The following is a 17,818-nucleotide window of genomic DNA, read 5'->3' on the forward strand; positions in this document are numbered from 1 at the left end:
CACAGCTTGCTCACCCCTACCCTCGCCTGTGAGAAAGGTAGGAGAGTCAGGGAAAAAAAAGGTAAAACCCTCAGGTTGAAATAAAAACAATTAATTGAAATAAATTAAAACAAAACCTAATAAGGAAAAGAGAGACAACATAAAAGGAGAAAGAAAGGAAACCCAAGAAAGAGGTGCACAATTGCTCACCACCCCACTGACTGATGCCCAGACCATCCATGAGCAGCAGCCAGCCCCTCCCAGTCTATAATACTGGGCATGATGTCCAGTATGGGAATCCCTTTGGCCACTTTGGGTCACCTGTCTTGGCCATGCTCCCTCCAAGCTTCTTGTGCAGCTCCTGGCTGGCAGAACATGGGACCCTGTAAAGTCCTTGATTTGGAGTAAGCACTGCTCAGCAAAACATCAGCATATTAAAACTATTTTCATCCTAAATACAAACACAGGACTGTACCAGCTGCTATGAAAATTAACTCTATCTCAGCTGGAACCAGGACAGATGGTTCTTCACCTGGCTTCAAGTACCACCTGAATCATCAGATGTGCTGAATTCCTAAAAATTCAAGACTGAAACAATGATAGGCAAAGCCTTATTCTGAAAAAAGCACATTTGTTTCCAAAAAGGTCAAACTGATGCAAGTCATCTGCCAAGTCACAGCCATACAGATGTAGCTGCACCAGGCTTCTTTCCAAGACTTTAATTTCCCAGGTACCTGGAAAAAGCTATTGTAAAAGATTTCTTTTTAAGTTCTCTAGGATCATTTCTGGTTCAATTAATCTCAGCTGTGGAGAAGCACTTCCTTGAAGTATTTTTTAGATGTTGTTCAGCAATCTTTCAGCATCAGAAAACAGATTCACTGAGCTTCAGGTTTTATGGTTTCCCCTAAATAAAGAAAGGGAGGCCCAATTTGAATTAATTTCCAAGACACAATTTTTGTACTTGCAAAGCATTTAAGGTTATAGCAGAACTAGCTGAACCTGCATTACCTGAAATTTTTCATTCCCACAAAGCCAGATCATTTGACCATGGACTTGTACAGAGAATCCTAAGACAGTTGCTAGAAGTCAGTTCTGAAAAACATCTTTATCTCAGTGATGAAAAACATTTAATGCTAGATTGTTCATTCAGATTAGCAAAAAAAGATCAGAAAAGTATTCAGTTATAGAAATTCAGCTATAACTGGCTGTCTCCTCACACTCACAATCTAGAGAAAGATTATGCTAAAAGGGACAAAGTTTAAAAACTATTCAGTGCAGTTTCTAATCAACTCCCACGTCATACAAATGGATCTCTTACAAGAAGGCAAATATATTTACCCTCAAAGAGATTTTGAAGCAAAAACTCAAGTCTATCCAACAGCCTTCTGCTTTATCTTAAATTCCTAACCACCTTTACTAAACTCTTGACACTCACCATTTTGACTGTAGTCCCTCTGCAATTCTGGTAAAGAAAGTGCTGGATAGCTTCAAAACAGCTCCCCTCGCTTCTGCACATCAGCGGCCCAAGTCTGCAGCTCACACCTGAGTATTTTGCAAATCACTGCTATTAAACATAAGCATCTTACTATATTCTTCCCCCTCACTTCAAACTTCAGACAGTCTTTACACCAGGTACAAGACTTGGTCCTTTCCAAGCATGCCACCTCCAGCATCTGCACGTGCAAGCAACATGACCCATATTCCTCTGGAGAGCTGTGAGGGCTGCCTCCCCTCTGCAGGCCACTCATGTTTGCACAGTGGCCTGCTAGGAGATGTCACACTCTGTAGACACAGGGTTCAGCACCTCTGCTTCCTGCACTTCTGACAGTCAAGGACATCTTTTCAGGAATACTTTAAATACTGTTTTATGAGCTCAGGTACAGAACAAATGTTACTTTAGGCAGTAACCCAAGAGAACAAGAATTGATTACTTGTCACTTGCAATAGGTTTCTAATGGAGGAATACTGAAAATACATCCTGATACATTAAAAGCTGCCCCTTAAAAACTAAGGTGAATCAACTTTCATGCTAATACAATTTGCATTTAAACATCAACACAAAACTAACATTTTGCACACTTTAGTTCCCAATTAAAACAGGACAGGCCCAATAACCTTCTGGTGTTGGACCTCCTGCCTGTTCAGTTTGTTACTGCTCAGTGAAAAAAAATCCCATGCCAGTTGATTAGATCTTTTTCTTTCCTTACTAATCTCATAGGCAATGCATGATTTAGCATATACAGGCACAATACTTCCTACACTTCTAATCCAATTTGGGTAAGAGGTTTATTGCTTATAAAAATAAACAAGCAGTTACACTTCACCTCTATGCAGGCACTAACACCTAACAAAAAAAAAGGTCATTCCCAAATAGCAGCAGCTCAGTGCTAGAGATACCATCCCTATATTCTACTCCTTGGCTGAGACAGAAATACAGTTACTTCTTTAGAGGTACAAGGGAGACCCAGTAGCTAGTCTTAGCTCTTGTCACATGCAATGTTTGGTATTATTGTGCCAAATATATTCCCAGCAAAAAAAGCCCAGGACAAAATACCTCAACCAGGGAGATGGAGCTGTATTATTTCTATAGGGTCTGACCATATAGCCAGGCTTTAATTAAGAACTAAGGAAATCATTATGTTTCACATTTGACTTACAGTTGCAGGTTCTCAAGGCTATCACTAGTTTCAAATTTTCAATTTTCTATGTCCAAAAAAAAAAGTTACCTTTAAATAAGGGAAGGTACCTAGCTCAATATGGCAACTTTAAGTTAGTACAGCCTTCAGTTATATCTGGAAAAAGAAATATTCTCAAGAATGTGGGTCATGAAAGATAAGCAAAGGCATTTTGGTACTAAGAGGTGATCCGTAAATCTGTATTGCTTCTTGTCTACTCAGTACAGGTCTGACAAAATTTAGCGGATGAAGACAAAAGTAATTTTAGATTGGAGGAGTACAGGGATAGTGACAGGTACTGTGGCAGAACATTTTTCCAGCAAATGCCAAAGTGAGGCAGTGTTAAAAAGTTCAGCTGTAGTTTCATGGACTGCCCCAGCATTTTTAATGCTGCTACCTCACATTACAAACTCTAATGCAATTACATTAGCAAGGCAGCACTTTGACTCTTTGTAATTCTACCAGCAAAGTTCTCCTGAAGACAAAAAAATTCTTCCTTGATCCAAAAGAATTCCACAGCAGAATTCTGTGTGAATATAAACCTTCAAAATTTGGCCTAGAAACTTAGATTTAAAACTGAGGCTTGAGAATACAAGTTCAGCATATTTCTCATCAACTAATGCTAGTTTATTTACTTGACATAAAATATTCGAGCAGAACACTAAACAAAACCCCATGCTTAAAGCTCTATCTTGGCCAGGACTCTGTCTCTCTGTACTTACCAGCTCATATTTCAAAGCTACCTGGAGAAGCCTCCAAAGCAAAAAAAAAAAAAAAAAAAAAAAAGGTCTAACAGAGCTAGATTTGAACTAACACAAGCATGAAATAAAAACTACATTTCTTTATCATTCAGGCATTTTTCTGACATGCAGAAGTATCTTCACACTCGCAAACTCACTTCTAGTAATGACCTCTGCTCTGCACTTTGTACCTGGTACAGCTTGAGAGGCAGGCTTTGTGCAGACAATTACTTGTTTTCTCTCAAAGAATTTTCCATTCAAGAAATAGGAAACACTGTTGGGCAAATGCACTGAAAAGAGCATACAGCCACAAAAATCAGCAGTTTTGACAGCACCACAACCAAGTGATTTTTTAACAGTATCAGATGATTCAGAACACAGTAGTACTTTAAAGAGTTTGGAAATAAGTTTTACATGATTTACAGCACCACTTATTTATTAACCACATTGACTGGTTAATATAGTACAGATTTCTTCCTTTCTGAACCTTGGGAAAGAGATTAAGAGAAGCCTCCACTTTAACCCATACACTGCCTGTGTGGGTATCTTTCATGGAAACCTTAGGAAACCTTCTCTAGTCTGGAGAAGCCATTTCACTTGTCCCTTTCAGTCAGCCATTCACTGCAGACCGATTCATTCCAAGAAATCTGGCTCTTCAGAAGTGATCTTTGCAAGCTTTTCGGGGTGGATTGGCCCTGTCTGCACTGATATTGTTTGTGAACATTGTTTCAAATGGCTAAAAACTACTCACAGCTCAGCGGTTCCTCGTTCACACCTATTCATAGAGGTTTGTAGAAACCCTGCTCACATTCAATTTGCTGTTTCTCATCTGTTACTCTAGTGCTTAGCCATGCCTCCTGCCATCCCTTTGTAGAGCAGAAAGCTCTGAGGTAATGAACTGTCATGGGCAACCTTGACAAGTAAAGAAGACACTACCCAGATTCGTCAGGGATGTCTGATACATTCAAGCTTCTGGACCAATGTAAAACAAAACGACCAAAAAAACCCTCAAACATTAAAGGAATATCATCAATATAACTAACTATTCAACAGAAATACAAAAAAATTGAAAGAATTTCAAATATGGCAAAGTCATTGGAGACAATTCAACACCAGACACCAGCATTACTTTATGAAGCACCAGGTGAGTTCTGATGAAAACTACAAGTTTGTCAGGATGATCATCAGAGCTGCCTTTAGCACTCACTGTGTGTTGCCTCAATGCAACTTAGTGGCAGAACCAATTTTCAAAGCATGCTCAGTCTCACTCCAACAGCATCAACCCCAGCTGTAGAACAGATAATTCTCTAAACAAAGGAAATAAAACACTTTCTGTGGCTTAGCAGCCACTGTTGTGCCTAAACTTTTTAAAACACTGAAGTCATTCTGCACTTTTAGCATTTCACTGATGGAAGTGTGTGTGTTACATGTCCCCAAAATAAACCTTGAACCATACAAATAACTGGAGCACTGTCAGAAGCTTGCTCTCCTCAATTTTATATTAGGTAGTCCTTGCGTGCAAACATGACAGCTAGGACAAAAAGATTTAAGGTCACCCACTCTGAAATGTTATCAACACTATACAATGTTACAAAACCAACATTAGGAACATATCAGCCTCAATAATTTTATTAGTTTGAGGTGAAACATTTTTCTTTTATTAATCACTTCCAAGATGGGGTTATTTTTTTCCTTGTTAGAGGGAAGGCACTTAATTTAAATGGTACAAAAATTTTTAAAAACCCAACATCAATAAAAACATGTAAACATAAAAAACCTATTTTCTATAGAAGTCACCACCTTAAAAACAGTTTGTGGCCTAAGCTTAAAATCTAACATTTATAATAGTTCTCTCCTATCAGAAATAAGATACACTTTTTTTTCATTTACTCAAAAGACTGATGTAAATATTATAGGCAAAATGCAGACATGCTGCTGTTGACATAAGGCTTCAGCCCTGAAACCTGCCCAACAAGAACTGTGACTTGGAGCTTGGTGCCTGTGGAGCAAAGCACCACTTTTGGGAACAACTGCATATTCCCAGTTTTGTGACAGAGACATAGAGACCTGTATTCTACTGCTTCTGCTGTTAAAACTTATATCTAAGGATTCTCACATTTGCTGTACAAGCATCTGCCCAAGTCCAGCTGCAGAACTAACTATATGCTTCACTTGTTCTAGGTCCTTCTTTTTAAAAAGAGGACTGAGTCTAACATGAAGGGGTTTAGGAATTACTGGATTTCTTTTCATAGTAGTCCTGTCTCATCCAGTCATCCTCCCTCATTCAGCAATATGAAAATCCTCACATGTTACTTACTAATTATTTTATTAATACATTTAAATAAATGTCTTTGTTTCCCAAAGGTATAGCATGGTGCTTATTCCTTAACTTTTAATATAGAAGTTTACCTAAACCATAAAAATTGTATAAGAAAAAGAAAGGCTGCAATTCTCACCCCCAAAACAATACCACCATAATTGTATACACCGAAACAGCAAGATTTATCTTTATTGGCAAAAAAAAGATCTAGAATACAAAAGTTAAGCAGAGGGCCCAACACAAATGGGCATTGAAATACTACAGTCAAAACTCCCAGAGAAGTGGCAGCCAACTGAAATCAAAGATGACAAGAAAAGCTTTCTTGTTAATTGAAAGCAACATAAAGTCTCTGTTCAGCCACAAATGCACAGAGTAATCTAAACCAGCTCCAGCATACACAAGGCTGAATCCTTTCACAGAACTTCAGCCTTTCAGGTAACTGCCTGCAAACTCAACTTGCCCCAAAGATGGTTTTTACTGTCACAAATGAAGAATCTCTAACTAAATTTTGAAAAGTAAAAAATACTTGCAGACTGTAAGTTTAGCCCAGATTGGAATTCTGCAACAAGATACTCTTCCTTAAATGTCTTTCTAAAACATGCCAAAACCATTAGTTGAAAGGATAATCTAAATAAAGCCATTGTTAAAAACATAAAACTACATCATGTCATGGCTGAACAGCTAAGGTACTGATCAGTAAGGAAGGATTATTGCCTGTCACAGTAACAAAGCAACAGACTTAGTTCTCTCTCTCTTTGTATTACTATATTAAACCTTCCCAATGTTTCACAAATATAAAACTGAGATTTGTAGCTCATCTGATTAACAGGTGATTAATTGTACTGAGCATCAAGAGCATCAGGACTTCAGGACTGATTTTATTTCTAAGCATACTGTTAAAAAAAACCGACCAAACAAAAAAAAACAACAACAACAGAAAAAAACAAACAAACAAAAACAAAACCAAAAAAAACCCCAGCATGCTAAGCAAGGAAAAGAAATTAAGGAATTGAAGCCCATATTCTGTTTTTCATCATCTACCAGGTCACTTCACCAAACCTGATACTTGAGCCCAATTATGCAGCTAAGTAAGGATTCAGCTGCACTGAAGGCAACTGAATTCAGCAGCATAAGCAAGATCACTATCAGCCTACCTATGCAAGACTGTACTACAGCAAATCTTGACTGGACATGTAATTTAATTCACCACTCTGATCCTGGATAAACCCCAGAACTTCAAAATAATTACACAGCTCTCAGAGACAATGTTCACTGTCAGGTATAGCACTTAAGTTGTGTGGTGTTTCTCTGAAGAGATGAAGCACTTAAATGCCAGGTACCCTCCAGCTTCTCAAACCACCAGCTTCAACACTGTTTCACAGCTCTTCCTAGAGTTTCTCCAAGTGTTTTTGGCCTATATACAAGTACTTGAACACAGCAAATTCTCTCTGACCACCACATTTCATTAGATAGAAACTTCTTCCTAATGCATTTTCCAATAAAGTTCACAAAACAAAGCTGTAACACCTACATTATTTTTAAAGGTCTTGACCATACTGCACTACCTCTTGAACTTCCCCTTGAAACATACTGGCAGAGTTAAGGAATTTTGGACTGAGAACTCACTCATAATAGAAACTTGACAGAAAATCAAGAGGTGCAGGGCTGATCAGAAACTAAAATAAATATGCAGCATGAAATCAAGTTGGCAAACTCAGGTTGAATAATGAAGAGGTATTACCCATACCTAAAATGTTTCAGTTTGTTAACCACCAATACTGACTGCTCATAACTAGTTTCAGGACTTTGGCAGTTGAAACAGAAATAGCAGCCATTGAAGTACTGATAACTTTGATCATGAAAAACATTATTATGATTAGCATCTCATGCCTATTTGCTCCAATCCCCTGAGATGTAAAATAAAACCATAAACATTTTCAAAGTTAAATGCCAAAAGTCCTCTCACTATTAATCATGCCCTTTGTACTTGAGGTTGTACTCTCAATTTCACTGACATTAACTCCACTTGAAAACTGGTCTAAGCAAGGTAAAGTTGATGTTCTCACAACACCACATTACTACTTTGGTTAAAGCAATACTGAGAGAAGGCAGTAGCTGTTGTCCTCAAACCAGAGGGCTAAGGGAAAAAACAAGCCACAGATACATTCACAGGCAAAGCTACAGAAAGCAATGCAAGAATTTTAAGCCTACCACATCAGAAGGATATACAGTCAGTCTAATAACGAAACTCAAGGCACAGCTCCCTGAAACTCTAAGGAAACTCCCACAATTAATTTGTTTCTCTCAAGTTAGGGAGAAAACTCAGCTCATGGAAGAACTCTGGTCAGCAGATCCAGAGTAAAGACAGGCCAAGGACTGCATAGCTCAGATCTGGGGAGGAGAAGCTATGTGTGTGCACAGTCCAGAGAGAGGAGATGGAGAAGGCATCACTCTCATCAGGCAGTAAATATTGTATCAGAGCCTCTAGAAATAACCTTAGGTAGAAAGCCAACATTAGGGCATGAGAAAGTAAATTTGGCACAGTTTAGTCGACATGTCACTAATATAATAATCTGCATTTTATAAAAGCTGTGGTTGCTGTATAGAGATATTATCCAATTAACTACTTAAAGCATTCTCTTCCACTTATTGTAAAAAAATATAGTGATTAGAGAACAAATATCTTTACAGATAATTACAGCAAGACAATAGAAGTAGTTTGTATTGTTATACACTTGTACTTTTAGCAGCTTATCTCAATCAAAATCTCATAGAGGTAAATAAAAGCTCTATCTGAAAGGAACTCTAGAAGCAGTTACCAAATTCTCTAGATGCAAAACTTGAAAAGAAGTTCATGTGCAAGTAAAGAAGTTTGTTCATGTAGAACAACTGTGCAGATGCAAACTCACCGTGTCCAAGCCCCTCGAGATTGTACCCGTGCTTCCACTTGGATTTACGGTACATAACCGAAAGGCTCACGCGCAGAGGGAAAGGGACCTGCTGCTGGTGGTGGCTGGCAACAGTGAGCTGAGCTCAGTTAGCTGCTAGGGCACACAGGACAACGATTTCAACGCTGCGAGAGAAAGCCAGAGTGAGACCATATGGTTAAGCCCCATCCACATCAGCAGTTGACACGTATCAGCTGGCAGAGGCACAGGTAGGAGACCCACCTGTCACCCACAGCCACGTAAAGAATGGTTTCCTAGAGGTTGGCTCAGTGTCTCCTGGAATAAACTGTGTGTTTAATAAACTGTCTCTGAACACAGCATCACCCCTCTCTCCAGTCAGCACTCCTAGTGCAAAGCAACTCAAATGCTCAGTTCTTCGACATTATTGAGGGAAGTCAGTTGCCAGCTGGTAAGCTCAGAATTTACTGAAATTTAAGAATAACTTCTGGAATTATACTGGGTAAAGTAATAGTTTTACATTTACAGAAGACTGCCAGTTGCAGGTAAGCATTAGAAAAGTGCTGTCAGCAGACACCCCGGCTGTGTGTTATTCAAAACCATGCAAAATAAAGGGATGAAAAGACTGGTTTTAACTTCAAACTACTCAGAGTAAGGGGAGTTGGACCAGATAAACTCCAGAGTTCCCTTCCAAATTCTTCTCTTCATTGACAAACCTGGCCACTAGCACAGAGGCATGAGCTTTGCATGCAAAGACAGAAGCCCTGCATCTCAGAGCTATTATTTATCCCCTACTTGCATGCCTGCAGGAATGCCTGAACTTATTTGCTAACATAGAGCAGGAACACATTATGCAGTTAAACTATTTTAAGGTGGCATAAGGCACTGCTGCCTGCAAAAGCAGCACGCCTGCCTGTGGCCCAGCAGCTGCATGGCATGAGGCTCTGCACAGCCATGATTTCCACAGACCCACACTCAAAACTGTTTCTCAACGGGATTTACTCAGTGATGAGTACACCTGATCAGATGAAAAGAACCAAGAGTTGGGACCACCTTTCATATGACTGTGTTCATTTCCAGAAAAATACTAAAATTATGTATCTTTAAATACATGGACTAATTAATGGTGAGATAACAGGAAATAAGAATTTATTTCTGAGCACTACTTAAAAGCTATGTTAAGTCTTGAAAAACAAGGAAAATTTACTCTCATTTTTAACTAGAGCTAATTTTGTTTCCTGTATATTCATTCTTCTATTCAACTTCTTTTGTTCTTTTATGTAACGTAAGCTATACTCATCAGTATAAGTCTTTTACTCATCAGTAAGACTGCTTATTACAGCAATAATCTTATTAGCATGCATATGGAGTTAAAACTAAACTTATATGAAGGATGTTGTAAAATTAAGCTTGGAAACTAGCACAGTAACAGCAACAAATGAAAAAATTAAAATTCTGTCTCAGTTACAAAAACACACTTGGAACAACCTATAGTTCTGTCTTCATCAAGGCTTAGTCATTTCCTATACACTTCTTTTCTTCACAGGGCAGTATTTTGTCTGCTCACATTAATGCAAGGTACCTCCATAATCAGTTGCTACAATAAAACCTGGGATACACCAACATTGACACAGGTTTATGGTCCAGTTGGAAAACTCTTCCACCAACAATTCTTCTGAATTGGTCACTTGGTTGCATGATGGGAAAGCATCTTCTGACACTGCCTGGCAAAGATAGCCTGCAGAAACTGAACAGCCCCCAACAGAGACTCCAGTATGTGGAGTGGAATCAGAAGACAGGTGTTGGTCACAAAATACAGTCTCTGAAGAGTGTGAGATAATATCTGAACACTGTCAAAGCTTAAGTAACATTCCCAAAGACTAATCAGCATCTCTGAAACAAAGTAAAGTCTGAAATATAAACTAAGGCTGAGAACTAGACAACTGACTTAAAACCATGCTTAGTACTTCAGTGTAAGAGTAAGGCCTAAGCAAAACCACCAACTTCCCTGGTTAAGCTTACAATACAAACTAACTTGGAATTCCCACATACTTTAACTGCAAGGGTTATTATTAACAGGGAATGTAGAACTCACTGCAATTTTAAGTCTCTCTCTATCAAGAGGGACTTCCCCCACTTAGACACAGGTCTCTGAAGCACTGAGCAACTTTACCCTCTGCTAGAGTTACGTTGCAAAGCAGAAACAGAACAGACTGCCACTTATTAAAAGCAGCCTCGGCAGGAGGAGTGAAAGGGAAAACCCAGGCTTCACTGACCATGCTGCTCCACATCAACACAATGAGGGGAGTCCTGTTCCACTCCGAGTGCTATGAACCACCTGGCTTATGAACAGCTACTTGGCCTTGAGGGTTGAAAAGAAAAAGATGAACAGCCAAAATCTGAGGCCAGCAGACACAGCTGTCAGGCAGGGATCAGCAGACCTGGGGACTGTAGCATTACAAACACTCCAGCCCATACTGGTTGGCAGTTTTGCACTGTAATGCCTATTCTTTCCCTCAGTTATTTCCTTCCTCTCTTTGTCCACCTACCATAATTCCTACTTGTGCTCTGCTTCTCTCCCCTACCTCATCCCGTTTTTGTCTCTTTGGAGTCCAAGGTCTTTCTATCAGGCTTCTTTTTATTCATAGAGCATGGAAGTGCTGAAAAATCAAAGTTCACAATTTTTACTATGTTCAGCTTCCTGTCTCAGGATTTTATTAAAATCAAGTTTCTTGAAAGACAGTTGACAGACTCTGCTTTTAACACTGTCCTCAGTCACAACATATCAGTCAGTACTGAAGGAAGGAGTTCACAAATAATGCAGTGTGCTGATTTAGCTTCTACAAATGGAGAGTCTGGCCACTGCAGAGCTCTCACTGACATGAACAGTCCCTAGCCACACAAATAAAGACTGTAATGGTTCTTCCCCAAACTCCTGCAGGGAAAAAATTAAGATGATAGCAGATTGGATGGAACAGCTCTAAGAAAAATCAATAACAGTAACTGTAAAATCTAAAATTAAAGTAAGTCTGGTTTTGATGCTTTCAGTACACACGGTACATTAAATTTGGCATAAGCCCAATGGAACATGAAGTACTTGTGGACAATGTCTGCCAAGAGCTAGAAATACAGAACTTCGTCTTTAAAGAATAAGCAGAGATCCTCAGCTCATTTCTACTTTATGCATCTGAAAAAAAATTAAATCAAGGTGATCTTTCTGGGGGAACATTTGCATTAAATCTAATTGGCATGCTTTGTGCAATGCTGAATAGAACCCATGCCCATTGGCAAAGAATCACTATTTGTCATTCTATAATTCCTTCCACTTGTGACAAAAGGTTACAAACAGATGTTAGACCTCCCCACATTCCAAACCACTGTGCTTTCCTGCTCAGCATCAGGTTTGTGCCTCACGTAAGCTCTCTACCCAGCCCTCAATCATGCTGACACTTCTAAACATCTGACACAGTGAAAGCAGATGAAAAATGGGAAGCCTGAACTCAGGGAACTCACACTGCACTATCATTCTTTTTCACGCACCTTTACATTTGTTGGTACTTTGTTAGCTTATAAGCTTCAAAACGCGGAAGGCTTGATTAGTAACTGAATACTTACTTGCATTTCTGTAGCACATTCCAAACATTAAAAAATTAAGCATCAACACACCTGTGAGTTCCTTACCTTTCTTAAAATAAGGACAAAAAACAAGAGACAAGCCTAACATCCATCTGGGGCTTTGGAGACATCCTGCACCATCCCAGCACACAGGTTCCTCTCCCTGCCACCTCCTATGTCCTGTGCTCTTTCGTAGCTGAACAGGAGAGTGGAGCACAATTCCAGCTTTGTTATGTCTCAGCTGCAGCCCTGCCTTGGGAAACTGGAGCAGCAAAAGAAGAAATGGGCAATGCTACACTTGACACCAGCCCAAAGTGAGGCAAGAAACTTCTCATGCCATCTCACTCTACATGTTAGCCAAGCACTATCAAAATCTTTAAAGCTGCTATTTCTTGGTGATTGAGATTATGAAATATATAAAGTATCCAGATAAATCTGACTGCTACTCCTCCTCATTAACAGCTGTAAAATAATAGCAGGATGTCCACAATACTTGCTATTGTGGACTCAAGAGACTGTAAGACACTGGACATGTGATTATTAACGTGATAATGTTCATTCCTCCCTATGGTCTCGCTTGGCTTTAAAGGAAGCATTAACTCTGCCCTCACTTTTTGGAACGGGGTCCTCTCTCTGCTCTTGTTTATATATTGACAACTTGAATGAGTCCCTCCCCAGAGTAAGGGGAGTAAGGGGAAGGCAATCAAAATTATTGTAACACTTCCTCTCTTGAGGCAGAGGTTCCTCTTGCTGTCTATGCACAGCGCAGAAGAGTGATATATGGGAATGCTTATTTCAGTGAGGAAAAACTTAAATAGCCCATATACACTGGCACAGGAATTCAGAAGTAGTTACTGTATCTAAGTCACAAATGGTTTATAAGCCCACACTTTCTACTAACGCACCCTGACCTTTCTCAGCTAGCAGTGAGAGGGACAAGAACCGACCCTGTTTTCACATCTGCTGCTCAGAAACCCTCTGACAAAGCTAAAATACTGGCCACAGTACTGACTGCATAAATATGCACACGTGCAAGGAAAAAAAATGGATAAAAATAAAAGCTATTTGTGCATTTATCTGCCTGCATGATTAAGTTGAGTTCCTCAACCTCAGCAGGTGGCTGACAGCCTTAATAAAGTAATGCCTCACTTCTTTTAAATTAGAGAAGAGAAAAAACCCCACCAAGCTGTTTCTCTCACCATGGTACACTTCAGCCCTCAGGAACAACCTTGAGCAGCTGACAGAAACCTCACCCAACAGGCAACAGCTCACTCAGCACCAAAAGGGAAAGCTCAACTGGAATGATATTTCACATCCACCAAATGCAGCGCCTAATAAATACTAAAACAATTGATGAGGGCTACCAGCAGCATAGCAATTACCTTATTATTAAAAAAAAAAAGAAAGAGAACAAAGATCCAGTATGATGGGTCCACCTACCACAGGAATCAAGAGATGATGACTTGGCCATGACAGTCATCTAAGCACAAAGGGGTGATCGATCACCTGTCTTCAGACTAATATACATTACAATGTAATTTGTCTAATGCTTGGTCTCCTAATCTCAGGGTACAAAGTGCAGTTATAAATATATATGATATATATATGTATGTATATGAAAACACAATCTTTTAACTTCAAGAGGCACAAGGACAGCACATTGGAGCAGGAAGCAGTGTTTATCTGAAGTGTCAGCAGCACCATCACAAATCTGCCTCAACATTATCACATGAGAAAAAAAAACAAATGAAACTTAAGTGTCTGCTCTTGGACCTTCTGGTCCTCTGCATTACCTACTGAACAACTGTTACATCTTTGCCCTGTTAAAAAGCAGTTTTTATCTGATTGTCTCTAAGTTTCAGGCCATTCAAGCTGGTTGTCTCCCAGCTCTTTATTGAAAGTACATTAAATAAATGCCCCCACAACTAGTGGGTGCTGAAATTAGGTGTTACCACAATGACTTGTTTTGCAGCTAGACTATTATCCTCTCCCCTTGTAACTATTCAGTTGCACAGTGTGCTCATGCCACTTGTGTTATGATGGAGTTTTTTTGTGGACTTCTGAAAGCAGCATCCTATATCTGAAACCTAATTACCTTGAAAGCTTGATCATGAAGATGAAAATAGCAGTATTGACTGAACAGTCCATAACTCTGGCTTCTCAAATATGAAGTCAACTACTCTGGTCTTCTACAAAAGGAGGAACTCTCCCAGTTTCTATCAGAAGATTTTGTAGCATGTTCCTAAATTCAAAAGATGGCAGTTGCCCAGCAAAAAGGAGTCAGATTCACATCCAAGAGGGAGCACGTGCCCTACCTCTAGTATTAGTCAGGGTTAAAGCCACCTTTACTCTCTTGCACTGCAGCACAGAAGTTCAAAGTCATCTTCAGCTAACCTTAAAGTACAGCAGCAATCTGTACACAGCAACTCACATGTCTACCTGCATTTATTTTCTTCCACGTTGAGCACTCCTCAGAGTATTTGAAGTGGCTCAGAAAAAAAATTAAACCAAACCAAAAAAAGAAAAAATAATTATTGGGAATGACAGAAGTGAGATTTTTAGAGTACAGCAATTTCTCCCAAAAGATGCATTAAAAAAGCAAAATTATCAACAAGTTCTTTAAAAGTAAGTAAATAATTTACAGTCAGTCTCCATATATGATGAACTGTGCATTTTTACCCCTAACCTCATACCAAATAAACAGTTCAGCTCCATGATCTCACATAAGGATTATTGCTTATTTTCCCTGTTGAAACTTGTGTTAAATCATGATAAAGACAATAATTATTCTTGTAAAAACATTACATGGACCTACAACTGCTTCGGATAAGTGGAAAGCATATCAAGGTAGCATGAGACAAAAATCTCAGTATACATATTAACATTTAAAGAGAAGAGGAGCCTTGAGATTTCTTAACAGAAATTCTTCAGGGACCACTTTTATCATATAACACAAACAATTTATCTTGGGACAATGAAAACACAGATGCAGTACCCGAGCTTGTATGATTTTAAAAATCGAGTCCTTACTGTTTAATACTGCTAGACTATTAAAAACAGAAGGACCTGAGAACAGAGCAAGTGGGCACTTTGGAAAGGCATGCTCTTGACACAAGGAAAGGAACTACAAATCTATGGAACCCCAAGCCTAACTCTGACTAGTTAAACCTTGTTACAGTGTCCCAAGGGAGGTGATGTTTAAGGAGGCCCTATGTGCAGGCTGCACAGGCACACCAGCTGCCTTTCCTGAAGCCCACAGTTCTACCCAGGTGCCTTGCAGGCTGTTCCAGACATCACTGATGAGTTTCTGGGCAAAGATGACCAGCTGGGTGAAATGTTTCAAGCTAGGTTTAACCCAGAGATGCCAGTTTGACTGCCCTGACCCAAAGAACCATGAAGCCACCATTAATGGTTTCGGCCCAGATCAAGGGGTCACCATCCATGGGGATAAGCTGGCAGCAACAAACTAATCCAACAACTGCAACTTTCCAGTTGCTCACTACATGGTTCAGATAATTAAGCAGAAACACTGAAGAGACAAGCAGGACAGTGTGAGATGTACACATCACATCACCAAGTTTCTTCTCACCATGTCTTCACAAATTCCTGCAGGCCTCACAGGCCCAATGTCAAATCTCAACAAAAACCAAATCAGTGCCTTCAAATTCAATCTCTATACCCTACCTTGTCCTTAAAGTAAGGAAAAGAGGTACCCCAGCTCAGAAAAGAGTATTTTTAAGAATTTCTAATGAAACCCAAAGGGTTATACAGTTACAGGAACATTACAAACTTGAAATACAAGCAGCTAAGTACATACAGACAGATGAATCGACTGGCAGTGGAAGGAAAAAAACCTATCGATGGTGGTCTACTTAAAAGAAAATTCTAGCTAGGCAGGGATTTGTGTTTTATTATTTTTCTGGGTTTTGGTTACTTTGGGGTGTTTTTTTGGTTTTGTATCTTCAAGTCCTAGCTCTAACAAACTATCCCTCAGAGAATCCCACTTGACTAACTTACTCCAAACCCATAACCTGCAAGTACCTACACATTCATATAATCCAGTCACACAAAATCACACACACCCTGTAGCCAGATCAGCATCTCCCTGCCCCAAATATCTCTGTACTATTAAAAAAAACTTCTCACAAGGAGTGCTTTTCTCCCTTCTAGAAACACATTTATGCAATTAACTTGTACAAACAAGGCTGGCACAGAAATCTGGTTGGCATGGCTGTCTAGCTAACATGAAGAAGACCAGAGCAATTCGAGCCAACACTGACACATATCCCAAGTCTTCTACAACATATCCAGGTGAACAAGGAAAGTGAGTGTGAACTGAACAAATCCTCTTCCTGACAAGAATATAATTACTGGACCAGAGTAAGAGGTTTTGACCACTCCTAATCTAAAAACTGCAATATAGCTTTAATTAGAAGAGTAAAATTATAGGATACTCCCAATCCAGAAACCACAGCCAGAAATTCACTGCAAGGTTTAGTTCACTCTGCTCTCAAGTACGAGATTCAAGCCCAAAATTCAGCATTTACATAAGTGCCATGGGTGGCATTCAAGTCACTGTGATTAAATCCAGCAGCATGGATTAAAACCAAGGTCAGCAGATTAACTTTCATTACCTGTTCCTGAACTGAGCCGTGCTCCTGCATGGCAGGCTCCAGAGGACACCATCAATCCTTAACCAAACACTCCCACCCAGGCACTGCAGTCAGGCTCAACCAAACAAGCTGCTGACTCCTTCACACTTGAGCTCACGTCCCCAAATGCCACCTCACACGGCAGCCAGGAGACACTGCTGGAGCAGGACTGGTATTGATGAGCACAGGGTGCCAGCAGAGGACAACAGCTTTTTCCTGCAAAGCCTGTAGTTTCCAATTAGCTATTTCACAATCATTCATCACTACAGGGTTATTCCAGAAAGGTCACTTTGAGGAGCTAGGAACATTTGGTGCTCCAAATCACATCACATGGGTCAGTAAAAGAAAGCCATGGCACAGGGCTCACCGAGGTAGCCCAAAAGCTGGGCACTCGCTCGTGCAAAGCACTCAAGAACCTCTGCCTACCTGAACAAAAAGCTTATTTTCAAGCTAATGTAAATACAGGATACTTGTAAAAGAACATACTCATAGTGTGCAAGACTGTCATTTTTCTGCAAATCAAGTTATTGTCGAAGAATTTTTATTACTTTTAGCAGAAGGCAGAAACAAGTTAGAGTTTGCTTTTTTTTTAAAAGTTTCAGGACAATTTCTAGCAGGAAAAAGAGCTTCCATATTCTTTAACTTGAAAGGCAGGCTTTTAAATACATACATTCAAACATTTTGAACAAGAAGCACAATCACCTGTAACTATTAATTACCATCACAAAACATTAAGGCCACAAAAAAAGTGCCATGATGCTACCCTTATTACCCCCCAAGCAATCCCTGCAGAGCCTACAGCAGCACAGGGACAGGGAAAAGCATCCCACAAGCTGCCCACTACCTCCTGAGAGGCACACAGCCACTTAAGTTTTGCCCAACACACAACTTCTCATAACTAAGTTGCAATTTTACCTTCTTCCCCAAGAAT

At 39.7% G+C, this 17,818-nt stretch overlaps 1 protein-coding gene across 2 annotated transcripts in view; it reads right to left on the reverse strand.

Annotated features, from left to right (window-relative positions):
• PELI1 (pellino E3 ubiquitin protein ligase 1) overlaps positions 1–17,818 on the reverse strand; it is a 42,686-nt gene that overhangs the window by 21,902 nt on the left and 2,966 nt on the right. The window contains exon 2 of one of the 2 annotated variants that reach the window (XM_021555842.2): positions 8,624–8,787. The exons of the other annotated variant lie outside the window; for it this stretch is intronic. Coding sequence (XP_021411517.1) covers positions 8,624–8,678 — 55 coding nt within the window. The 5' untranslated portion in view covers positions 8,679–8,787. The remainder of the gene's footprint in view (positions 1–8,623; positions 8,788–17,818) is intronic. 2 annotated transcript variants of the gene reach the window in all.

Source organism: Lonchura striata, chromosome 3 (genome assembly GCF_046129695.1).
Source record: "Lonchura striata isolate bLonStr1 chromosome 3, bLonStr1.mat, whole genome shotgun sequence".
Lineage (NCBI taxonomy): Eukaryota > Metazoa > Chordata > Aves > Passeriformes > Estrildidae > Lonchura > Lonchura striata.